The 25783-nt window shown below is 44.6% G+C and overlaps 1 protein-coding gene across 3 annotated transcripts; it reads left to right on the top strand.

Annotated features, from left to right (window-relative positions):
- Positions 1-333: 333 nt before the first annotated feature.
- On the top strand, positions 334-25783 carry AGO3 (argonaute RISC catalytic component 3). Of its 3 annotated transcripts, none has more exons than XM_068172512.1 (19): positions 334-617; positions 7164-7335; positions 8391-8511; positions 9055-9263; positions 10459-10595; positions 12678-12812; positions 14959-15046; positions 15190-15337; positions 15643-15762; positions 16225-16347; positions 16522-16655; positions 17088-17272; positions 17546-17705; positions 18353-18443; positions 19696-19890; positions 20215-20349; positions 20913-21014; positions 22016-22215; positions 23138-25783. In XM_068172512.1, the coding sequence occupies exons 1-19, from the start codon at positions 599-601 to the stop codon at positions 23244-23246; spliced, it is 2583 nt and encodes an 860-aa protein (XP_068028613.1). In that variant the 5' UTR covers positions 334-598; the 3' UTR covers positions 23247-25783. The 3 variants fall into 3 exon arrangements, with proteins under 3 accessions (XP_068028613.1, XP_068028612.1, XP_068028614.1); XM_068172511.1 differs by having other exon boundaries at positions 23108-25783; XM_068172513.1 differs by lacking the exon at positions 334-617 and adding an exon at positions 792-871 and having other exon boundaries at positions 23108-25783.

The raw sequence follows: 25783 nt of genomic DNA, 5'->3' as shown, positions 1-25783 counted from the left end.
CCGCGGCAGGGAGAAAACGCCGCAGGCATAAACACCACCACACCGCGGGGTCGGGAAAAACCCCCGCTCTGACTGCCGGCGGGCTCATGTTGTGCTTTCGCGGTGCCGGCGTCCCGGCCCCGCCACTCCCGCTCCGGGGCAGCCGCCGGTGCCTGCGGGGCTCCCCCCGCGCTGCCCCGGCCCCTGAGGGCCGCTCCGGTTCCCGCCGCCATTCCCGCCTCCCCCACCCCGCGCTGTTGCCGCGGCAACCGCGCCGGCTCGCGCCCCGCCCCGCCCGCTTCCGGCGCCGCTTCCCCTTCCCCCCGGACCGGAACGGGGCGCGCGCGCGCGCGGGGGCGGGACTTCCGGCGTGCGGGGCGCGCGCGCGCGCGGCGGGGCGGGAGCGGCCGCGCGAGCCGGGGCTGCGGGGCGGCCACGCCACTTCCGCCTCCGCCGCCGCGTGAGGGCCCGCGACCGCCGGCAGCGGCTCCGGGAGCGCCGGGAATTCCGGGAGCGGCGCCGGGAGCGGCCCAGCCGGGAGCGCGGCGGAGGAACCGCCGCCTAGCGCAGCTCCGCGCCGGCCGCCGCAGCCCCGAGCGGCTGCGCCCCAGCTCCATGAATGGAAATCGGCAGCGCAGGTGAGCGCGGGCCCGGCGGGGCCTGGCGGGGTCGGGGAACGGGGCCCCCGCGCCATCCCCCCCAGCTCCCGGTGCCCGGCCCGGTGCCGCGGGGCAGCGGCCGGGCCGAGCCCATCCCGTGGGGGATCGGGCTGGAGGAGCCGAGCCCCGCGGGCAGGGCCCCGGTACCGGCCAGAGCCCCGGTACCGGGCAGAGCCGGGGCCGAGCCTCTCCGTGCCCTGCTTGCCGTGCCGGAGGTGGAGGAGGAATTGTCGGTATTTCATAACCGGTGTGCCCGGCTTGCGTAACCCGCGCCGTGCCGGTGCCCGAGGGACGGACCCGCAGAGCCCGGCGGGACCGGGCAGCGCTCCCTCGAGCAGCTCCTGCCGGGCACACGCCGGGTATTTGGCCCCTGTGTGTCAGCAGGCTGAGTTTTGGGGCTAATTCCTGTGCCTTTGGCTGTGCTGCTTCACGGTAATCACTCCGAGGTGGTTATTGCCCGGAGAAGCTGTGGCTGCTCCATCCCTGGGCAGTGTTCAAGGCCAGCTTGGATGGAGCTTGGAGCAACCTGGGCTAGTGGAAGGTGTCCCTGCCCATGGAATGGGCTGGGCTTTAAGGTGTTTTCCATCCCAAATCATTCTGTGATTCTGTGAAAGTCTTCACATTTTCGCCGTTTGAGCCTTTTGCCGCGAAAGCACGTGCTCAGTATTTATCAGCTTTGTGGTTTAAATGGATTTTGAGGGTTGGAGAAGATCTGATTCAGTTTTTCAAGGTAACTTATTCCAAATCTGGCAGAACAGTGGAGGAGGGTTCAGGGTTGGGCAGTGTTTAATCAGCAGTTCCCTGGCTGTACCTCGATGGCAAAGGGAATGTCCAAAGCCACCGTGCCTGTCACTCGAATAGGTACCACAGGTGGTGAAAATACAGGACTGAGACTGAAGGTGTCAACACAAAACGTGCCTTCCCATCTCCATATGGAGATCCTTTTCTAACATACTTGGAGATTTAAGGTCAGTGATGGATTTGGCTGGAAATGCTCCCTACCTCAGCTGTTGCCTGGCTTGAGGTTGTGATGGGTGGAGAATATTTTAAGGTGGAGGATTTTAACAGTCTGGTGGAATTCATATGATGCTCTCTTATACGGTGTTAAATAAACTCTAATTATAACCTGGTGCAATTGTAGTTGTCTCCTGATAAACAGATTTGCAAGAGGAACCCGTAAATGGTTTAGTTTTCCTTTGGAGTAGATTTACCTGTTGTTAGGCTGCAGTTTGATGGATTTTAGCAAAGCTGCTGTAGAATTCATTGTGGGCTCAGGCAGCATCCAGCACAATGGATGGTTCTTCCTGCTCTTTGGTGAGTGCAGTGTTCAGGTCCCAAGTCTTGGGATGTTGGAGCAGGAGGATACAAACCATCCTTGGTGGAGCAAATGAGGGTTAAAGCTCTGTCGTGAAAGAGAGAAAGACACTGAGATGTGCTTTGTTTTCTGTGCATGAAGGGAAAACATGGGATAAAATAAGCAGAGAGGGGAACAAAGATTGGTGTGTGAGTATCCCTGGAGTAAAGTGTGGAAGACATCCACACTGTGAAGTGGATGTCACAGTGTGTGCCAGGACATCTTGGGTGAAGCAGTGCTGCAGGTGATGTCCTGTTTGTGTGAGAGGCTTAGGCTAAGGAATCTGGGAAGTAGTGTGGCTCCCCTGGTCCATGGAATTTGAACATCACTGAAAGTCGGAGCAGGCTGCTTGGGCCGTGGGTTGTGGTGAAACCAAACAGCAACAGCAACAAAATGTTCGGTGGGGAAAGTGAAGTGAAGGAAAAGTTCTTGGCACATTGTACTTCCACCAGGAGAATGTTCAGTAAAATTCCAAAAGGCAGGGAGGTTCAACCAACCTGTGGTTGTAACCAAGTTGTGGCAGTGCCATTGTCTTCATTTCCATGTCCTACATTGTTCTTTCAAAGCTCACAGCTTTTTGTGCTAGAAGTGTTAACTTGCGTTGGGTTGGGTTTTTTAAATTTCAGTCTTTAATGAGGCACTGCAGGCATCCTTAATGTTCTGTTTATTTTCCATACAAACTTTGGGCAGAGAAAATCCCAAGAAGCGGCTTTTCTCTCTCTGATTCAGAGTAGTGATTTGGGAGGCCCATTAAAAGTCCCGTTTTTGTGGGTGTGGTAGAGCAGGGAAGGGGGTGATTCATAGTTGCCTTCAGAGTTATTCTACTGTGAGATACAGTGGCAGATTTCCTCTGGAGTTGCTGTGGAAGTTGTTTGACTCACAGTATGAACCTTACAAATTGTTTCATCCTCAGAGCTTTGCTTCCTCAGGGGTGAAGGTGTCAAAGAGTATTTCTTGAGCTAATTTTTACCTTCCTGATTTTGGTCTGTGGAAATACGTTCCAAGGAAAACTCTTGCAGGGTTTGTGTGGGCTGGCACACAAAATTCTCTTCTCCCAGAGCAATTGGGTATTAACTTCACTATGTGCACATAAGCTGCATTTTTGGGCTTAAAGCTTTATGTATTTAGATTTTGTTAATGGTTCAGAAGCATTGATTGTCTTTTAAATTCTCCCAAAACACTCCAGTGCATTTTCTCTAAGTTCATTAGGGCAGAATGAGTTACCACAGCAGTATTTGCTTGTACAGTTGGCAGTCACGGAACACAGCATCAAAATGTTGGCTATTGATGAGTTTGAACATGACTTAATATCCGAAACCTTGGAAAAAACCAAACCCTAAATTGCAAGGAGGAATGTTTAGAAAACATGGATTGCATTACTCATAAATAATGTAATGCCACCCAGCAAGGCCGAGTGACAGAAATGAGGCAATTCATGATTTCTGGAGGACAGAGCTCGATCATTGAAACCAACGTTTGAATCGAATCTCCTCCATGTATTTTTTTTAATCCAGAATCGGATTATATTTTGCTAGTGATAAGATTTTCTTAGAGCTCCACAGGCTGGGCCTCTGCGTAGAGGCCAGGGGCCCTGTGAAAGGGAGTCTTTTATTTTTTTCCCCCTCCGTGGAGAGCTCTAACTGGGAGGGTTCCACAAATCTGGGATCGGTTCCACAAATCTGCCTCGTGTTCCTGAACCAGAGTAAGTTGTATTTACCTGCTCTGGCTTTGATAATGTGTTTTGGGCTGTTCCAGCCCCCATCCACTTGGATTTAGAGCTGTTGTATAAACAAAAATAAAACTATTCAGTTATTTCTGTTATTAGAGTGTGGCTTTATAATTCTGAAGCCACAGTGGGAAAGAGGATAATTTTTTTCTGGAAGCTTGGTGGGGATGGCCCTTTCTGTAAGGAAATCTGCATTTCCTATTAGCATCCTGCTGGAGATCAGGGCTTTTCTTCATTCTGTAAAAACGTCGCGTGTGCCAGAAGCTGCAGTTTTTTGTACAATGGTGTCTTGGAAGCATTTGCAGGTTTCTGAGCTCCTGCTCGTTGTGTTCAGGCTTTATTCTGACAGGGCTTCTCTGGTTGCTAGGTAGGTGCAGCCAGTGTTTGGATGCAGGCCAGACTTGTCCGTGTGTTGGCTGGGCTGCCGAGGAATCGCCGTCCCTTTTGGCTGTGTTTGAGCTTGATTGGAGCATCGATACTTCCATGGAAGAAAAGATTCTCACTCAGAGCTCCTTGGAACCGTTAGAGGGACTTCCACGGTGCAGCTGGGGGAGCTTTAAGATCCCTTCCAAGTCAAACCATTCCATGATCTTGAGATGTGCTCCCTTGCTGCACAAAAGCCTTCCAAGAATCTGTCTGAGACGCCACTTTTAGTTCCTGTTTGTGTGTTCATTGTTTTCTGTTATAAATCAGTTGAGTTTTAGTGCTGGGGACTTTACTGAGCTGGTTTTATGAATTGAGCTCTGCTCCAGCACACTGAACAGACTTGGTTTAGGGGGTTTTATTGGATTTTTAAGAACACCCTAGGCATATATCTGAATGGATCCTACAAGAAAGATGGAGAGGGACTATTTGCAAGGCCTGGAGTGACAGGGGGGATGGTTTCCCACTGCCAGAGGGCAGGCTTAGATGGGATATTGGGTAAAAATTCCTCCCTGTGAGGGTGGAGGGGCCCTGGCACAGGTTGCCCAGAGAAGCTGTGGCTGCCCCATCCCTGCAAGTGTCCAAGGCCAGCTTGGACAGGGCTTGGAGCAACCTGGGGTAGTGGAGGGTGTCCCTGTCGTGGCATGGGTGGGAATGAGGTGATCTTTAAGGTGCCTTCCAACCCAAACCATTGAGTGATTCTATTGTACGTACGTACCTGGTGCTGTAATGGCAGAATATTGGTTTCTTTAACACAAAGAAGTTTCTCCTATCAAATCTGTGAGCAGCTGAGCAGTGCAGAACTCTCTGGAAGCACTGAGGAGCTGCTCCATCCCCTGTGGAGGAGTCCTCACGGTGCTGCTGCTTTGAGAAAGGTTTCTGAGCCTTGACCCACTTTGTTTTTGCAATGGTTAAAGGACTTGAAGGAAAGGATCTGCCACTTGGGCATCCTGTGCTCTGTAGAATAATAGTACTTTGAATATTTTTGGTTTGTGTGTTTATTTCCATGGGTTTGACACAGGACTTAGGCATGAGGTTGGGTGAGTCACCGATGGATCGGCGGCAGAACCATCCCCAGAGCGTCGCTGGTTATTTGTGTTTTATTGGGGTTTGAGTCACAGCTTTGAGGCCACTGGCACAAGACTTTCACAACAAAATCTGGCAAGTCAGGCTCTTCAAAGCAGGGTCTTCTGAGTGGGTGCTCCTGTGTTCGGGCAGTGTTGGCGTGCTCATTTTTTTAAGTTCATTTGTCCAAGGGAGCATATGATGCACACAATAATAGCAAAATAGCTGAATTTTTTAAAAATACACCTGAACAGTGTGTAGACCTGCACTTCTGATTCATTTATTGGTCACTTAACTCCTGTTTGCCAAAATCTGAGTTCTAACTTCTTCCAGGGTGAGCAGCACATACAAGGCTGACCAGACTGAAAGAACCTTTTTAAGATTATCTTTCTTTCAGCAATTTTGCTAGTCTTTCCTATGGATAGGAACTAAATATAAACTGTGGTGTGTATGTCTTCAGAATATTAAAACAATCTGTTGACTTGTTTATGCCACTCAAATGTTTAGTAGTAACTTTTTTGCTTATGCTTATATTCTGCAAATGTAGCTGGAGTAAATTCTAGGGCTGCTTTTACTCACGTGAGAGTATTAAAATGAAGGAAAAGTTGAAGAGAGCAGATGCTTGGAACAAGTTTTGCATAAGCAGAGTCTGTGAGCGGGTTTTAAATGATGCTTCTTGCTTTCTGTTTTGTTTTATCTTGTGGCTTCAAGCCAGCCCCACTCAGAATTTTTCAGTAGTTTTCTGGGTAGAGCCAGACAAATGTTACAGAGGAACTTGGCTTTGATGTTCACCTGTTCTCAGGACATGATTTCCTTCAAGATAATACAGGGTTTTTTACAGAAATGGTGGAGATTAATCAAAAGGCAAATAAAAAACATTTTTCCCAGCACTTGACATTTTAACTCTGCTATGAAAACGAGTGGGCTGGAGTCACTGCCTGCGTCACCGAGTAGGAGGAGAGGGGAGAACTTTGCACTACCTCGCTCAAATGCCATGAAAATCAGGACATTTGTACCACGAGTAACTTCTTAAAACTCATGCGACCAAGCATTTTGGGTTTGTTGTTGTTTCTTAACTGGAAAGAGGTATTTTTACGTGGAATTACCAGTAGAAATTCTGGGAAATGGGCTTTGTTTACTCCCGTGTTTGGTTTGTAAAGCATGAGTAATGCAAATCTTGAGTGGAGGGTTCTCACCTAAATGATGCAAAGCAAATGAAACAGATGAGAATGGAACAAATCTGGGCAGGTGTTTTAGATACTTTTCAAAATACCCATCTCAGTGCAGATTTGGATGTTTCTCTGAGCAGTTCTGGATATTCTTCTCTAGCCTACAAGTGATCAAGGGTTTTACAATCCTGTCTTAATCTGAGTCTTTACTCTTCTGGCAAATTGGCTTTATGGGGGCAGTTAGCTGGGAGGTAATGGTCTTATTCTTCATCCATTTTCAGCCAGCAAAGTTCAAGAATAATCTGTCTTCCAAGACTAAGCTGATATTGGCACTGAAATGAAGAGTTTATCTCAAATCCTGTGCATCAGTCCAGAACTGCTTCTGTATTTTTGTACTCTGCAGCCACTTGGTTATTACCGGGGTGTTCAGAAAAAACTTGTAAAACTTTCTGCATTATTTTGTGTTTTGTTTTTTTTTTTTTTTGCTTTTGTTTTGGATTTTTAGTTGGATTTTTTTTTTTAGGAAATCTCCTAAACAAAACCTGATTTTATTCATGCTGATTGCTGAAGCTCATGAGTAAGAGAACAGTCTAGATGTAGGTGGAGGATTAAGGATTAATAATGGGCAAGCATTTGTTTGGAATTTCATGGGCAGCATGCTGTTGGAGACAGCTGATTTCCTTTCCTTGAGTGTGCTGGCTGTGGTGCCCACCTGGTTGTCCTGGGAGTTGGTTCAGGGGATTGCCTGTTGTGCTTTTCTCCTAATCTGTGGGATTTTTCCTTTGCAGGACCCGTGGGGGCACAGCCCCTGCTCATGGTGCCCAGACGTCCCGGCTATGGCACCATGGGCAAGCCCATTAAACTGCTGGCCAACTGCTTCCAAGTTGAAATCCCAAAGATTGATGTCTACCTCTATGAGGTGGACATCAAACCAGATAAGTGTCCTCGGAGGGTGAACAGGTGAGAAGATACATTTGTCTTGTGAATTCTACCACTGGGAATGTTGAGTAATATCAAGAACTGTGAAAGGGAGACTTTCTCTCCTTTTCCTCACATCCCAGCTGGGAGGTGAAAGTGCTGCTGCTCATTCAGTTTGAAGAGGAAGTCAATATTTATCATCTTCCTGAAGTACTTTGGGTTAATATTGCCTGGCCAGGACATGGTGCCTGGAAGCTGCTGCTGTGCAGGAAGGCTGGTTTGCAGGTGCTGAAAGGAAAGTGTTTCCATTCTGTGCCACTGAAACACCCAGACCGCCCAAAGAATTCAGATCCCAAAGGCCTGTTACAGTTGGAGGTGTTCCAAAAATCTACTGTCTTCCAAAATTTTATCTACAACTTGCATCAAGAAGCATTTTTGTATAAGCTGCAAATTTCATCATGGTTTTTCAAGTGTAATTCCAGTGCTTGTGTCAGATTAATCTTTATTGCCATCAATTTATAATAAAGCAAGGGAGGCAAATCTATAATTGTGTGCAAATTGGATTAGGCTTTTACATGATTTTGTAGAAACTCAGGTTATTAAGGACTCAAAGCCAAGCTTTTTTTGTTAGGTCCTCTCATGTTTATAAGCAGTGTAGGCAGAATTCAAAACTCTCATCGAGGAGCAGATAAACATTGCTGCAGACAGTACAATGAACTGGCAGGGCTTCCAGATGGGGGTTTGTGCTGTTTTTTCACAATACCACTTTGGGGTGGGTTTTTTCCAAGGTAACAGTATCCTTGTTTTCCATCATAAAGATGACACAAAGGCCTTGGTCATTTCTAGGAGTTTCTGAAATTATTTCAGTACCAATATTCTCCAGTATTTGAGCATTTACCTTGATTCTGATTTTATTCTGTAGTGTTTATTTATTTAGTTAAAGTATGTGAAGCACCTTTTGTAATAGCAGTGGGTGTTTATAATTCACTTCAGTATTGTTTATTGCAACTACTTCAGCAAAACACCTGGGACTGGGAGCCAGCTCGGGTCTGATCCTTCTTCAGAAACATCTTCAATATAAATATCCCCTCTTCCAGGGACGTGGTGGACTCTATGGTGCAGCATTTTAAAGTGACAATATTTGGGGACCGTAGACCAGTTTATGATGGGAAAAGAAGCCTCTATACAGCCAATCCACTTCCTGTGGCCACTACTGGGGTAAGATAACTGGGAAGATGTTGTATTGGTAGCAGCTTCATAGGAAAGGAAAAAACCCAACTTTAAATATTGCTGATTTCAGAAAAGCTGGAAGTATCTTACAGTATCTGTACTGCAACTGAGTCCTTCTGATATATTTCCTGCAATTTCCAGTGTGTGTAAATGTTCATGTAATAGTTGCATTCAAAACTTCCTGGATAATTTAGTAACGGCTTTCTACAGCAAAATCTATTAAAACATTTCGTTTTCCAGACTGCAACACATGATCTTGTGATAAATTGAAAAAACAAGCCAGAGTTTTTCTAGAATGTATTGCTTTATGATTTGAGGTGACAAAAAGTTATTCTATCCTCTTCTGCTTGGTCAGGGCCCAGTTCTCTTCACTTTGTGCATTTGATAATGTACTTTCATCAGATGTGCTGTGACTTCAATATCTGAGTTTTTGAGTCTCTTGCCCAGTTATGGGGAGGAGTGGAATCTCAAGGCTACCAGACTCCAGATTAAAAAGCTGCTTTTTATTCCTTTCTTTTCTCCCCTGCCCAGGTGGATTTGGATGTGACACTACCCGGAGAAGGTGGAAAAGATCGTCCCTTCAAAGTGTCAATAAAGTTTGTTTCTCGGGTGAGCTGGCACTTGCTGCATGAAGTTTTGACAGGAAGAACCTTGCCTGAGCCTCTGGAACTAGACAAACCTATCAGCACTAACCCTGTTCATGCTGTCGATGTGGTGCTACGACACCTCCCCTCCATGAAGTAGGTTCACTGTCTTCCTGCAGTCTGTCTTTACCTGAAGTATCCCCACTGGGAGACCTTCATCCCCATTTCTTCACAGGTGAAAAGAGAAACTGTTCATTTCCCCTCTGCAGCACAGCTGGTGAGCTGAACAGGGAGCTTATAGTCAGTCCTGTACAAATGTTCCTGTAGGCAGAGCGGGTGATGTGTGTGTTGGAAAAGATCAAGAAACATCAGGCATTTATAACAGGCCTTCATAGAAATGCTGAGAGGTTGAGTGAGCTTGTGCATTGCTGTCCTGGTTCTGCTCAGCTTGAGCCAAGTGATGGCAGTGCCTGTGAAAAGCACGAGTCTCTGTAATCCATTTATACACTGTCACCAGTGCATGCTTCTCATGTCTGAAATACATGGCTGGGACCAGGTACCTGTCCTAACAAAGTCTCATATTTGTTATTTTATCTCAGAACCCTGAAATTTAGAGAAGGCTAATTTTGCTTGATCTGGTCAATGAAAGTTACGTTTGAAGTTGGGCTTTAAGGCAGCACAATGGCTTTGCTCTGAGCAGATTTCGGATTGGTTTCACTGGTAGCTCTGATAGGTTTCACTGCGTGTAGCTGACTCCTAAAAAGAGTGCTCTGTGGTTTTGTGGAATCCAGTGTTCCTCAGCTTCCCCAGATCTGAAGATGTTAGCCTCTGTACTAATGCCTGTGCATTACAAAACAGGAGGTGTGGAGGCTCAGGAGCAGCTGTTTTCTACCTGTGAGAGAAACATCATTTCATCTAGCTCTTTGTTTCCCCCATAGTTTTGGGTTCTCTCAATGTATCTTGTATTCAAAAGTTCCCTATGAATTAGGAAAAATGATATTTAAGGGTCAGGCCAGTGTAGACAAGGCTGTTGTACAGAATCTGCTGTGGTGGAGATCCCACTTTCTTGAAGCAGAAGATCAGGAGGGGTAAGTTAACTTAGTTCTTGATTTGTTGTAAAAACTGAAAGTGGTTTGTGCATTGCTAAGAATAGTAAATGTTTTTGTCTAAATTTAAAAGCACTGCAATAGGAACAGAAGCATTCAGGATATTTGTTTATACTTGCTTCTTGGCACTGATTGCTGGTGCATAAAATGCCAAAAAATAATAATGCTGTGTGTCACAATCATGGTTACATGAATTTTATGTTTGGAAAGCAAGAACATCAATGTGTGGCCATCTGTTTCACCAGGTACACCCCTGTGGGCCGCTCCTTCTTCTCAGCTCCAGAAGGCTATGACCACCCCCTGGGAGGGGGCAGGGAGGTCTGGTTTGGGTTCCATCAGTCTGTCCGACCTGCCATGTGGAAAATGATGCTCAACATCGATGGTAAGTGGAGACTCAGGGCTGAGATTCAGACCAGACATGTATGGCAAAGGCCACCTGGAAATTCTAGGCTGCTTTCCTTGCATTTGTCATGATGTCAATGTTTGAGCAGAAATTTTACTGCCATATAAAAACCAGTATCCCTGCATAAGAAGGAATTGCACAGAGCTTGTTTTCCTGCTTAATTTCAGTATTGGTGCAGCCCCAGTGACAGAGGCAGGTTGCCTGCACTGTGTCTCTGTGCAGCTGTACACAGTGAGTGGTGCTCAGTACTTCCAAGAAAACTCTGTAAAACATACCCCAAACACTTCTCTGAATAGGGCTGATTGGGATAGGCTTTCTTATGCAAAAGCATAAGCTCTGCAGCTCTGTATTGAGTCCCAGATGAATGGATCTGAGATCAACTGGTGCCTGTGTCAGACTCCCTCGTCCTGTGAGCACTCAACTCTATTTAGTTGTTAAACTTGCATTGGAAAGTGTCAGTGGTGAAGGTGCAGGTGCTGCCTGAGGTTTTCTCTGATTTGCATTCAGTTCTCACTGTCTTTGAAATGCTTTGTAAACCCAAGGTAAATCGTCTTGCTCTACATTGAGCACTCCAAGTCAGGTTGTGCTTGGAGCATAATAAAATACTGCAGATGTTGAGCTGTCTTGCTGAAAATTTGCAAGTCCACGTGTTCTGTAAATTGTGGGTGATTCTTGTGTGACTGAAGTCACACAGTTTGTTCTTGTAAAGTTGCCTTTCTAACAGCAGCTGTGGTTTAAAAAAATGAAGGTAAAAATCCCATCCTGTCCCAAAAAGAACCAGTGCTGGTATCTATATGCAAGGTGCTGAGAGAGCTGCAGTTCAGGTAGAAGAGGATGAATTTACACCAATTGATGATGTATTGTGCTGTTACTTTGTGAGGCAAGTTTTTCTAACCAGCATTAGCAAGTGTAGTAGTAACTCTTGGAGTAGAAGTTTTTCAGTCCTTCCTGTGAATGAGAAAATTTAAGCCCTCTGTAAGTGGTGATTCACAGAGCTGTTGTTCTGTTTCCTGATTTGAGGTGGTGAAATTGTCTTCAAACCCCATCACTGGAGGTTTTTCAGTTGAGTTGGATGGAGTTCTCCATGAAAGTGTTGCTGTGGGAGACAGCCCACACACTCCCAGGGTGGGGAGAGTGAGGATTTGGGGTCACTCAGGAATCTGGGGCAGTCTCAGGCATCCGGAGGTGTTGGCTGATGCCTCATGTGAGGTTGGTAGGCTGCTCAAGTGACACATGTCTGAAGAATGTTGGGTTGTATGAGCACAGATGTGTGGCAGGTTTGGTACATGAGATCTGGAAAACTGACAAATGCTTGATGAGTATTTCTTTTCTGTTGTTGACACTTAAAGTTGTAAATGTGTGGAACAGTTTGTGTCTGAGCTCTGTCTAGTCCCACCTCGCCTTCCCTGCCAAAGGTGTTGTTTCAGTTGCTTATAACTTTGTCAAGAAGGCAATTTATGATCTTCCTTGCATGGAATAAGTCAGCTGTCCTGCTTGAAACCAGTATATTGTCCCTTAAAGTGATTGTGTCATTAGCCTGTGGGGAGGGTAAGAGATGTGAGTAGATCAAGGGTTGTATTCCCCCTACACCAACACAATTTGTGCATAGTCAAAATAGTGCTCATGTCTACACCAGATATTGTTTCAGTAATTGAGCAGATTGTGTAATTGACAAAATTATATTGCATGTTGAATTATGTAGGCTTTTAATATTCAAAAGTCTGCAGTAGAGAGGTATTAATCCTGTCTCTGCAGCTTCATACAGAGGTGAAAGAGAATGTCTCTCTGGGATGTTACAGCTTTCTAGAAATAAATGTTCTCTGGGGGAAAAGCCTTTTCAACCCCCTGAAATTCCAGGTAGTAGCAGGATGAGAGTACTGGAGACAGATGTGTCACTATAGACTGGCTGCTGGCTTTTTGATATTTTCCTCTTGCAGAACTCACTGTTCTGTTTCTAAATGTGCCCGAGGTTTACATGGAATTCTAAGAAATATTGATGTATCAACTGCTTCACAATACCTTGACTGGGTTTTCTTACACTTAATATTTTGCTCTTTGTAGTTTCTGCCACTGCCTTCTACAAAGCACAACCCGTAATTCAGTTCATGTGTGAAGTCCTTGACATTCATAATATTGATGAACAACCAAGACCTCTGACTGATTCTCATCGGGTAAAATTCACCAAAGAGATAAAGGGTGAGTAGAAATGGGTTGATTTTGTCCCAGGTAACACAATAAAGTTAATTCTAAGGGAATTGTTTTAACTGGAAGCCTGGTTAACATGGATCAGAAGGGGCGGGAGCTGCCAAGAGAATTATAGTATCCATGTGTATCAGCTCTAATCCTGAGAGAAATAATGCAGCTCTGCAAAAATGGGAGCTGCAAAACATTCCCAGTGGCTTAGAGGGAAAGAGGGAGCACGTTGTTCATTGCCTGGGCAGAGGTAAGTGGCTGGTGCCAACCTCTCCTAACCCAGGGTCCCTGAGGCCACCTGGCATTTTGTGTGTGAGCTCCTGTTGTTTCAGTGCTGTGGCAAAGTGAACATTGATTTCAAGGCTAACATTGATTCTTTTACAGAGTGTTGTTATAGTGCATTCTAATAAGTGATTGCCTTGTGGAAAAATAAGTACCACTTGCAGCTGAAGGCCAAATTCCATTCCAAAGGAATTGCATAAGCTGCTGGTTTGAGTGGTTTCAGTCCATATATGCTGCTTGGGTTTGAATTTTCCCATATCCTTCATTCCAGTGTAATTTGCAGAGAGAAAAGCCTTGGAGGAGCTCAGCTCTTAAACACTTGATGCAAGATTAGACTCTACTGAAATACTGGGCAGCTAAGAAGTAAATTTGAACTGGAGTCATAAAGGGATGTGCTCACAGAAGAGTCATGACTGAAAAAACACAGGATTTGTTTTGCACTAGTCCTAACATGCTCCCTTTTACATCTGCCTGTCAGTCTTCATTCTGTAGGGCAGGTAATGGAGGTTGAGAAACTGCCTCTGCTTGATCTCGGATGCCTCAGAGACTCTGTTACCATAGTCAGAAAATATTGAAAGTTATCCCTTTGCTCTCAGACTCGTCTTTGCTGCTGTAGGGTCTGAGAGCTCCAGCCAGGACGTGACCACGTACAGCAAAACAAGCCCAGCATTAGAGCTGGCTGTGTGTGAGCAGCACTGGGGGAGGGCACTGCCTTGGTAGTGTCACAGCAGAGCAATGACAGAGAGGGAATGGGTTCCAGACATCTGTGTTCATCAGCCCTTGTCTGTGGTCACAGTGACCCATGGTTTCTTTTCTCTATTTTCTCTTAATGCCGTGTCAGGGCAGCGGTGGTTTATTTTTACTGTGCCGTCCTCTGAGTAATACTGATGTTCTGGATGCAATTAGTGTTGTCAGGCAGCAAGGAGGTACAGTCAGTGCTTCTTTGTGATGTCTGTGTCCCCAGTAAACTAAACACAGTCTGATGTCTGGTACCTGGGGACCTGATTTTGGGTGGTGTTCAGTCAGTGGTCCACAATCCACATGAACCTCAACAGGATGAGCCATCCAATGCTCTCTCAAATCCCTTAGGACTAGACTTCACTAGTATTCGACTTTACTACTGGAAGGGAATCCTTTGAATACCCAGGGTTTGTTTTTAGCTGCTTTCTGTCCTGTGGAGCTGGGGAAGGACAGCAGCGTGTGAGTGCTGTGCAGCCTTCGTGTGATAAGCTTAGCGCTCCCAGCAGATGTTGAGGCTGCTCTGTGTGAGCAGCACAGTGTGTGCACAGTCACAGCAACAGCCCCCAGAGCCTCCTGGAGCTGCCACTGTCATGATTATTGTGGGCAGAGAGAAGTCTGGAGAGACTCTGGTGTGTAGGCTGGGTGCTTTGAGACGGGGTTCTCAAAATGCAAAATTAAATTTGGTCAGTGAAATTAAAGAAAATTACAGGATGAATGTGGACACAAAGTTGGGGGAAAAGATGATAAAGTACAAACCTGGTTTTGTCCTTTTAATTTCAATTACATTGGAACTGATAGTTTGGAGAGATGTACAAGTCTGAGAATGAGAACACGAGGATATGGTGAAAACTGCTGTCCGAGTTCAGTCAATGCTTTTGAAATGAAATTCAGAAGACATTGAACATTAAATATTTTACATCATGATTTATTTGTGAGGATAATAATCAGGATTAGTCAGAAGTCAAATTATAATGAAAGTAAAAATGTTTGGCAAATAATATAATAATTTCTTTGTGCTATTTGACTCTGACCCCAAAGCTGTTATGTTCTATCATTTCAAACCTTGTGTCTCCTGTGTACATGTTTGTGTAGTCATGGCATCAGTTTTTTTGATGCTTTTCTGCAGGTCTAAAGGTAGAAGTGACTCACTGTGGGACAATGAGAAGAAAGTACCGTGTCTGTAACGTCACGAGGCGGCCTGCAAGTCATCAAACGTAAGAGGCTTTTTGTCAGAGCATGAAATGTGTGATAGATTCACACTGAGTAACAAGACCTGATATTTCATTAATTTTGGGACAATGTATTTGTCAAATATTATTTGACAAATAATATTTTACTAAAATGTCTGTCTTCTCAGCTTTCCTTTACAGCTAGAAAATGGCCAGACTGTGGAGAGGACAGTAGCACAGTATTTCAGAGAGAAATACAACCTCCAGCTGAAATACCCTCACCTTCCTTGTCTGCAAGTGGGACAGGAACAAAAACACACCTACCTGCCTTTAGAAGTAAGAGCCTTACTCTGATAGATCAGCTGGGTTTGGTGGGTTCTATCAGTTTGCAAAATGTTAGGAATCGATGCTCTTTGGAATACAAGTGTGTTTACAGGTTTACATGTTCATCACTCTTTAATTTCACTAAATACTCTCTGCATCCTACAGTGCTTTGAAGTGTAGAAATACGAGAAAGAACAGGCAGTTGTTCAAACATGTTGGGGTTGTGATTTGTAGTGACAGCATAGTGTCATGGGTGTACCGTGTGGTGTGATCTGAGTGCTTCTGGTGGGAATTAATGCTTCTCTTTTCCCCTGCAGGTGTGTAACATCGTGGCTGGCCAGAGGTGCATCAAGAAGCTGACAGACAATCAGACATCGACCATGATAAAAGCTACAGCCAGGTCTGCCCCAGACAGGCAGGAGGAGATCAGCAGACTGGTGAGTGCCCCAATCCCAGCTCCATGGGACACTGCTCAGAGTGACACTGGGCTGGATTATATCCATGCAAAACTTTCTAGTCTTTTCATTCCTCCTCATCCTTTAACTTAACAGATTTTAACTACGTTTTTTAATAGGATTTATTTTAAATGGCCTGCAATGATAGCATGAGTCCATAGTACAGGCTTTGCGTTATCATCTCTGCACTTAATTTACTGTGAGGAAATGCTTGGAAAATGCTTTTGAATGAACAAACTGAAAATGAGCACTTGGGTAATGAAGGGAACAGAAACCATCTCATCCATTAGATTTCATGGTAGTAATTGTTTTCTTTGGGGATGGGTTGATAATGTTGAGCAGTCAAGTCTGAAATTGTTGTAAGAACACTCCTGCACTGTTAGCCTGTGTTTTGTTATATGGATTATAATCAGATATTCTGTAACATGGAAAAATCTCTCCTAGGTGAGAAGTGCAAATTATGATGCCGATCCGTTTGTCCAAGAGTTCCAGTTCAAAGTGCGGGATGAGATGGCCCATGTGACAGGACGTGTGCTCCCAGCCCCGATGCTGCAGTACGGAGGACGGGTGAGGCTTTGGCTTGTCCTCTGGTTTCCATTTGAAGGAGTGATTTCCTGTGCAGCTTGACTCTACAGGGATGAGATTTGAATAATACACTTTTCTTTGTTATCCTGAAACTGCAAATAGCACCGGCTGCTTCTTTTTTAGTCACTTGAGTGTCTGTTGCTTTTGTTTCCCCAGAATCGAACCGTGGCAACACCAAGCCATGGCGTGTGGGACATGAGAGGGAAACAGTTCCACACTGGGGTGGAGATCAAGATGTGGGCCATAGCTTGCTTTGCAACACAGAGACAGTGCAGAGAAGAAATTCTGAAGTAAGGCATGTTGTGGTTCAGGCTTTGGACTGTTCTCTTAATGGAGTGAAACATGAATGTAGGATTACAATGACCATTTTACCTGGGTTTAATGTGAGATGTTAGGGTGAGAATCTGGGCTGGTTTTCTTCCATGCTGGAAGCTACAATCAAAACACTGTACTGGGTACACGGTGGGTGTTTGTCTGGTGACATCACTGTATATAGTCCCTTCTGACATCTTGAACAAAGTACTGAAGGTGTCTAGACCATTTTTTAGCCCCTTCTGGCCTGTGGTGTTTCACAGCTGTACAGCCTTCACATAACAAACATTTTTAAAATGCTGCTTTAAAAGCTATTTGGAATCATCCTCCTTTGACAGTTCTGTCCCTTTGTGCTTTGGTTATTGTGTACTCTTGCTACTGCAAAAATCCAAAAATCTCCTCATCTGCAGGGGTTTCACGGACCAGCTGCGCAAGATCTCCAAGGACGCCGGGATGCCGATCCAAGGCCAGCCCTGCTTCTGCAAGTACGCCCAGGGTGCAGACAGCGTGGAGCCCATGTTCCGACACCTCAAGAACACCTATTCAGGGCTTCAGCTCATCATTGTCATCCTGCCAGGGAAGACACCTGTGTACGGTAAGGGCACACCTCTGTCTTTACCTGTTCTGTCAGGTATCATTCAGAGAAATCTGCTGCCCAGCATATGTTAAAAATTACTCTGAACCATCCTTTACGTATTAGACAGCACTGTTTTATGTCTGAAGATACATTGGAAGCAGGTCTGAGTATGCAGATAAGTTAGAAGTTACTGCACAGTGTGTACACTGGAATTATTGTGACTTATCTAAGATTGAAATGCAGCAATAACCTCAGCCGGACTCAAGTTGTCTCCTTGTATTTGCTTCCCAGCGGAGGTGAAGCGTGTGGGAGATACACTGTTGGGAATGGCCACACAGTGTGTTCAGGTCAAGAACGTCATTAAAACATCTCCACAGACCCTCTCAAATCTGTGCCTGAAGATTAATGTTAAGCTAGGAGGAATCAACAACATCCTTGTACCTCATCAACGGTAAGACTCTGGGGATTGCGTTGGGTTTTCTTTTAACAGATGTGGTTATGTTTGCTACTTAGCACCCAAAATTTAAATGTGGCCAAGTTTTAAATTAAAATAGTCTTCTGATAATAGTATGTGGTATTTGAAGTAGAATTAAATTCCTTCCAGCACAGTCTTAGAATGGTGGCTGGCCTGTGCGTTAGGTCTTCAGCCAAGGTTCTTGTCAAATGTTTGATCAGTGTCAAAGTTGAAACGAGGAACAGTTGTGTAAGGAAAAATATTTTAAAGGCAGTATAAGACCATCCTGCTGCTCAGGTCCTGGAGCACAGCATAATGTGCATGCTGGTGCTATAGCTCGGTGGTGCTCGGGGGACCCCCAGGCTCACGTGGGGCCTCTGAAGCCCTCGGCTGCGCTGCTCCGCTGGAGCCCTGGGGCTGCTGCCCACCCGAATCATGCCCCAGTTCTGGCAGTGTGTTTGCAGTGTGTTTTGGGCTCTGCTGGGGAGGGTTCCAAGTTCACCTCTTGTGCACAAAGATGCCATTGTTGAGCCTTGGCCCGGGTACCTGATAAGGCTGAGACAGAAACAACCCCCACGGTGAGCGATGACCTTGTGGCAGCTCTTCAGCTACGAGTGTGACTTAGCACTTTTTTCTTTTTGAAGACCTTCTGTGTTCCAGCAGCCAGTGATCTTTTTGGGAGCTGATGTCACTCACCCTCCAGCTGGAGATGGAAAGAAGCCTTCCATTGCTGCTGTAAGTTTTATTAAATTTACATGGTGTTTTTTCATCGTGGGTAAATGTTAGAATAGTAAGTGCAACTCATTGACGATGTCTGTATCAAATATCTTTCAGGGCTTATGCCAGTTCTTTGTACACATTCCCAATGATATTAAAAATAATGTATTTAAAAGAAAAAGCTGCCTTATACTTCAGGGTGGTTCCTTAGCTCTTTAATTTTTAAATCAAGGTAAAATGGCATTGTTAAATAATATATTTCTTCAGAAATACTCTCAAGGAAATAACACAGCTTGGTAACATTAGCTATGCGAATAAATCACACGGGACTCTATTTTCTTCGTGGTGGAAAAAGCCCATTCTTTATTCACATAACTCCTTTTTAAACAGTTTTACAGACCTCATGTGTGACTCCAATGGGTTAGTAATTTTCTTGCCAATTACTTTATTGTCTAGTAACAAGTTGTTACCCTGTATTCATTGGTCACTCAAACTCTCCATGTGTACCTGCAGGGAAAGTTGTTGGTGAGAGATAGTTTTCATTTCTCTATCTAATGGTGTAAAAATATTTTATGCAGGTGCTAGTTGTTTTTTACCCAGGAATAGATTGTTATGTTAACAAACTGCTCACACCAGGATTGCTGTCACATGGGAACCTGCAAAGTGCTAGCTTGACTTAGAAGAAATGACAGGCCAGCCAGAGCAGGCCTGATTTTATGAGGCCTTTCTTTATTATTTTTCTACCTTACTGCAACAGTTAGCTAGTAACATTTTTTGGTTTTTCAAAGGAGAAAAGTGTCATTAAAGGCCTGGTTTGGCAGAAACGTTTTTGATATTTTTTACCTTTTGTGTTGGTACAGTCCAGGAACTCAAGGTGGTGATTGGAGGCTTAGTCAGTCCTCTCCTACTTCGCCCCCTTGGTATTTTAGTTGTCATTGATTGTGGCTATGGAAACTGCATCTGTGCTTAAAGTAACTAAGGGAAGCTGAGGCTTTTCTCAGTGTAAAAGGTGAGAAAATGTCAGAGAAAAATGTCTGTCTGGATTATAAAAATACGCCTTAGTGAGAAGCCAAATTCTGTAGGTGCATTTCAGGATGCTTGTGGGCAAAAGGTGTGAAACCTTGTAGCAAGTACAAGTTCCTGTTGAAAGTGTTGCTGTGGTGGTTGTTGAGCACAAACATCTTGTACTTGCCTCTCCTGCCTTTTTTGTTTTTAATTGTTTTGGCATAGATTTGAGCTTGAAGCCTCCCCTGCTGCACTCTCCCCACAGGTTGTAGGCAGCATGGATGCTCATCCCAGCCGGTACTGTGCCACGGTGAGGGTCCAGCGGCCCCGGCAGGAGATCATCCAGGACCTGGCCTCCATGGTCAGGGAGCTGCTCATCCAGTTCTACAAATCAACACGGTTCAAGCCCACCCGTATCATCTTCTACAGGGACGGGGTCTCTGAGGGACAGTTCCGACAGGTTGGTTCAGTTGTGGGTTTCTTGAAAGATTCTCCTACTTCATAGTAGCTGCAGGTCTTGTTTTGTACTGTTTGAGTTGCTTACATTTACACAAAATAATTAAGGAGAGAATTTCTTCATCTTGTTGGGTAAGAGCAGTTGCAGCTGTTTTCCTGTCTGGGAAGGAGAAGTCTTCAAATTTGGGAAATCACATATCTCTAAGTACTTTCCCAGATTACCAGCTGTGTGCCAAAATTGGACCTGTTAACTGCACTGAGTTAGCAGGTGTTGTGCGTAGAATACAATGAAAGGAAAACCTAAACTCCTCTGTTCTTGTGCTTGTAGGTTTTGTATTATGAGCTGCTGGCCATTAGAGAAGCCTGCATCAGTTTGGAGAAGGATTACCAGCCTGGAATAACCTACATTGTGGTGCAGAAGCGACATCATACGCGGCTGTTCTGTGCTGACAGGACAGAAAGGGTAATCACTGCCCTCTGAGGAGCCTTTTGGGAAAGCTTCATGAGGAGCTCTTAGGCTGCTGGAGAAAATATTTGAATGGGCTTCTGTCCATCTGGTTGAATGTGCATGCAGGGAAGTGTTGATTTGATAAAGTGGGGCTCCAAATTGAAAAATCACGGACCTTAAGTCTGTTAAAAACCCCCACAACATCACGTTGGGTCTAAAATCCACGTCACTACTCAGGACCAATCTCCAGCAGTAATAGAAGAAAGTACAAAATGGTGGAACTTTTTTCTGCATTAGTCAGTCCAAACAGCAGCTGACAATTCTGAATACAAATGTCTGCAGCTTCTCAGTCTGAGCTGGAAAGTTCTGATGTGCTGGAGGTGCAGTGTTGTGTAAGGTGCTGGAGAGCCATCCAGTGTCCTTGTCAAACCTCCAAGGCTGATGTAGTGGCACATTCCAAACAGTTCTGTGGCACTTGATGTGCCGAAACCTTGCAGTGGTGAACAGAAACTTGTATTTCTCATTACAGTTGAGCTGTATAAACAGCTGAGGCCGCACTTACCAAACCTCTTCTCTAGGTTGGACGAAGTGGCAATATTCCAGCTGGGACAACTGTAGATACAGACATTACACACCCCTACGAGTTTGATTTTTACCTCTGTAGCCATGCTGGAATACAGGTATGGTTGCTTTGTGTAAGTAAATGTGAATTTAGAACAAATTGTTTTTCTTCTTCTTGTGACACCTGTTTGCAAACAGTTACTTAGCAGGGAAATGTTCTTTTAGTTCGGTTTTATCTGCGATAAAACATTATGGTGAGACTTAGAGGATGATTTGCTTAACAGGTGGTCTCTGCTGCTCATTTAAATTTGCACTGATGGTAAGTGGTGCTTTTTAAAGTTTGTTTTTAAGAGGTCACTTCATTTTGTGACATTAGTATTTCTGAAAAAATACAGAATGTAAAAAAAAAAAATTACTCTTTAAATTTTTGTCACGTGAGTCTGACCACATTGCCATCAGTTTTGTTTAGGTTGGCTGGGCATGACTTCTTTTCCAGTTTCGAATCATTTCAATGGGTTTTTTGTCAACCTTTACACTGTGTCTGAGCAAGCTGTTTTCTGGCCCCGTGGAAAAAGATTTGTATCAAAGTTGAGGCAGAAATGCTGGGTGTAGTTGCAGCTCATTGTGTTTAATATAGCAAGGCATAAAGAGCCTCAACTAAATTGATACTCCAGATATATTTGTTTTAAAAGGAGAGACTTGTAGCTTGGCTAAAGCACAACTATTTACCCAATTCAGGTGCACTGTAAGATTTAACTTGAGTTTCTAGTGCTCATACTTGCAGTTAGGGTGCTCAGGATTTAAAAGCACTGAGTGTTTCTCTGGGATGTTTTGTGAGAAACCTTTAATTGAAGGTAGGTAAAAGGAGCTGTAATTGTGGTTTAGTCATGTTGGGAGCAGATGTTGATCACTGAGGGTTATGTAGAAGGGGTTTTATGCAAGCAAGAACATTTAGAGCAATATAATCATGTATATGTTAGACTTATTCATCTTTAAATGCATTTAGGCCCGACATAAAACTGAAGGCACTCACACTAGAGAGCCTGGCTCTTTCTGACCATCAAAACCTGCCTTGTTTATGGAAACCCAGACAAGTGACCCTCCATCCCCATCTCTGCAGGGAACCAGCCGTCCCTCCCACTACCACGTCCTGTGGGATGACAACTGCTTCACAGCAGACGAGCTGCAGCTGCTGACGTACCAGCTGTGCCACACGTACGTGCGCTGCACCCGCTCCGTCTCCATCCCCGCGCCCGCCTACTACGCTCACCTGGTGGCATTCAGAGCACGCTACCACCTCGTGGACAAGGAACACGACAGGTACAGGGGATTCCTGCTGGTCTTGCGCTTAGTTTTTGTTGCCTTCTAGGACTGATGTTAAGATTGTCACTCCTGGCAGGTGCTGCTCTACATCAGACCAGAGTGGGTTGGTGGATTCTACTGAATAACACTCAGATTAAAAGAATTCAGTTACTGAAGTATTTTGTTATGACTTTGACGTGGTCTGAGGCAATCAAGCCACTGATTTAATTTTTTTGCTTTAGGATCAGAGTAGTCGTGAATGAACCAAATGTTAAGTGCTTCCACTTATCTAACTCTCTACATCAGAAATATTTTATAACCTTCAAGCCATCAATGTATTTATAAAAGGCTTATTTTTAGATGAACAAGCTGAGCAGCCATGGTGAAGAGATTTGTCAAAAGCCTCAAGGTTGCTGGGTGAATACGAGAGTTGGTATTTCTCAGTGTCCAGTTCTGTCACTGATGCTGTGTTGGGGAAGGGTCTGGAGAGTCAGTCCTGTGGGTAGCAGCTGCGGGGGATGAGCCTGGAGAAAAGTGGGACCTTCTCAGTCTCTACAACTCCCTGACCGGAGGGTCCAACCAGAGCTAGTTTGGCTTCCAGGGAACAAGGGACAAGTCCAGGGGAAGCAGCCTCATGCTGTGCCGGGGAGGGTCAGGTTGGATGTCAGGAGGAATTTCTCCATGGAAAGGGTGGTCAAGCATTGGAAGGGGCTGCCCAGGGTGGTGGTGGAGTCCCCATCCTTGCAGGTGCTCAAAAACAACTGAACATGGCACTCAGTGCTCTGGGCTGGGTGATGAGGTTGGGATCGATCACAGGTTGGACTCGACCTTCGAGGCCATTTCCAACCTTAGTGATTCTGTGAAAGAGATGCGAAAGCAGCTTTTTGATCCAAATTCATACAATTTACAGCCCTGCCTGTCTCTCCCTCGTTCCCTGCAGTGCTGAAGGGAGCCACGTGTCAGGACAGAGCAACGGGCGAGACCCGCAGGCCCTGGCGAAGGCTGTACAGATTCACCAAGACACCTTACGCACGATGTACTTCGCTTAAGTCAATGACCCGGGAGACACTCACGGAGAGGAGAACTGAGAACTTAAGCCACATACAATGTATGTTTCCAGGGGGTTGGTTTAGGGGCTGTGCCTCCCATCGTGCTGGAGCTGACGCTGTGCAGGGGCGAGAGGCTCACCCTTAAATTGACACGAGGAAGATTGTTTACTTCATCCAGGAACACAGCACTATTATGCAATATGAAACCAGCCAACTGCTTTTTTGGGGCGGGCTCCTGTGGGAAGCACCGCCATCATTTTTTTTTAATTATTATTTCTCGTAGTTTAACCCTCTTCTGCCTTTACCTCAAGTTGCTCGGCAGCACAACTATTGTTGCAAAAAAAAAAAAAAGATAGTAATAATAAACTAAAATCTATCGTGTAATTTAAAACAAAAAACAAACCACCTTTTAGAAACAATCACAGTGATTGTTTGGAGAAGGGAAGTGTGCAAAAAAGAAAATAAGTTTTTAACCCCCGTGCATTGAGGAATCTTTCAGTATTGCCATCGAGCATTCGAATGTGAACATATCCAAGTGCATTGGAATGTACAGCACTAGCTAGGTGACAGTGAGGGGGGGGAAGATGTTTTGCACACTAATCCAATAATTTGAACCTAATTTAGCCAACGGCTGCCTTTGTGTCTTTTCTCACAGCTTTGGAGTTCTCAGCTCCAAGAGTTCCCTTTCAAAAGCAATCCAGGAAGCTCATGGTTCATGTACAGGCAGTAGTGACCCAACTCTTCTTGCTCCCTGGGGGAATTTACTAAAGCTGCTGTTTTACCTAGTCCAAAAGTTTCAATTTTTTCCTATCTGGCAAGTCAAATCTGTTGAAGCTTCACGTGAGATCCGATGTCCCAGGTTTTCTGGGATGGCATACAGTAATCACCAGAACTGAAACTTTAGAGCTAAGGTCTTTTTGGAAAAAAAAGAAACCTGCTACTTTACTTGCTGCCTCTCACACCTTAATGTGATTCATATGTATGTGTGTTTGAAGTTTAGCTTCCTTTTGTTTCTTTTATATTTATTAGAGTAATAATAATGCTTTAATTTAATTATTACAGAACATATGGTCAACATCAACTTTTATTTTTTAGAAATGTAATCATGTTTATTTTTAAAAAAAGAAACTGACAACTTGTTTTGCTATCTTTTAGTGCAATAAGCATTCTAAAGAAAAACTGTGTCCATTGAGCTGTACTGAAGCAGTGTCTGTACCACGGACCGTGGGAGAATGGACACCTCCAGGATTTTAAAAGGACAAAGTAAAAGCCTTAATTTTGAAAGGAAAGTTTTATAGTCAGAAGGAATCTTGAATTTTCCTTTTTTAAATCAAAAAAAATACAAAAAATGCTTCTAGACTTCTGCAAGCTTTACTTGTTGCTGCAGTCTTTTGATTTAACAAAGGAATTGGCCTTATTTTTGGCTTTGAAATGTGGAGCATATTTGAATTAAATGGAAAGGGTTTTGTATTAAGATCTCAGTTTTTACATGCTTAGTTAAACCTATTTGACATCAGTAAAATGTCTGGAATTAAAAAAAGTTTTTAGGATTTTTTCCTCTTTGATAGTGACTTTCCTTTTAAAATTAAGTTATTGGTAACTTCATTTCACTTTGCAAATAAAGAGGGCTGGGATAGTTCTAACATGTTAAATCACCGAAATGTGAAACAAACCAATGGGACTCTTTCATTCCACTTTAAAACCAATGTTTAAGATGTCAGAGACGAGCATTTATTCAACGAGGGGACTGGGGAGTTTTGCACTTTGTAAACTCGTGAACTGCATTTTTGACTGTTTTTATTTGCACTGGTTCATAGTATATTTACTGCAGCTGTTTGTATGGGCATTGCTGTGATCCCAGCCCTCCCGACCTCCACCTGCTCTCACATGAAAACCTGGTTGGTCTAAGTCGCTTCTCTCCTCGTTCTCACCAAATCTGCTGTTTGCCAATATACTGTATTTTGAGCCTAAAATCTGAGCCCATTTTGCTTTACCAGGCATGACCCCCCCTTTTTTCTGCCAGAAAAACCAAGTACTGTATTTTGTGCGTTTGTATATTGTATGGAAATGTCCGTAGTGCTGCTCACAACACTGTCTGCAAGAGCTTTACTAACAGCTGGTGTAGATACCTACTTTATCTCTCAAAAACAAGGAAAATAATGGAAAAGACTAACTTGGGCAAAGCTAAAATTGCACTGGAAACAGTGGTGGGGGTGGGCATGGCTGAGGGTGCTCGGTGGGGGTGGCTGGGGGGCTCAGCGGGCCCCGAAGGGTTGGGGACCCCCGGAGCCAGGGGGTCCCAGCTGGGAGTGCCCTGTCCCTGTGAGTGCCTTCGGGCACACCTGGTGCAGGGAGGGAGGAGTGACAGAGTCCTTTGAGCGAGGTGGTTTCTCAGTGAGTCTCTCAGATGTTTTTCCCAGTCTTGTGACCTGATACTTTTCTCCTAAAGTTCTCTCAGTAGCAATGCTGTTTGTAAAAGGTTCAGCTTAAGCTTTATACAGAAATTTCTTTTGAAACAGAGAATTTCTTTTTTTTTT

This window comes from Anomalospiza imberbis, chromosome 25 (genome assembly GCF_031753505.1).
Source record: "Anomalospiza imberbis isolate Cuckoo-Finch-1a 21T00152 chromosome 25, ASM3175350v1, whole genome shotgun sequence".
NCBI classification, from domain to species: domain Eukaryota; kingdom Metazoa; phylum Chordata; class Aves; order Passeriformes; family Viduidae; genus Anomalospiza; species Anomalospiza imberbis.
Note: the sequence above shows the minus strand (reverse complement) of the source record. Positions and strands in the feature narration are given on the sequence as shown.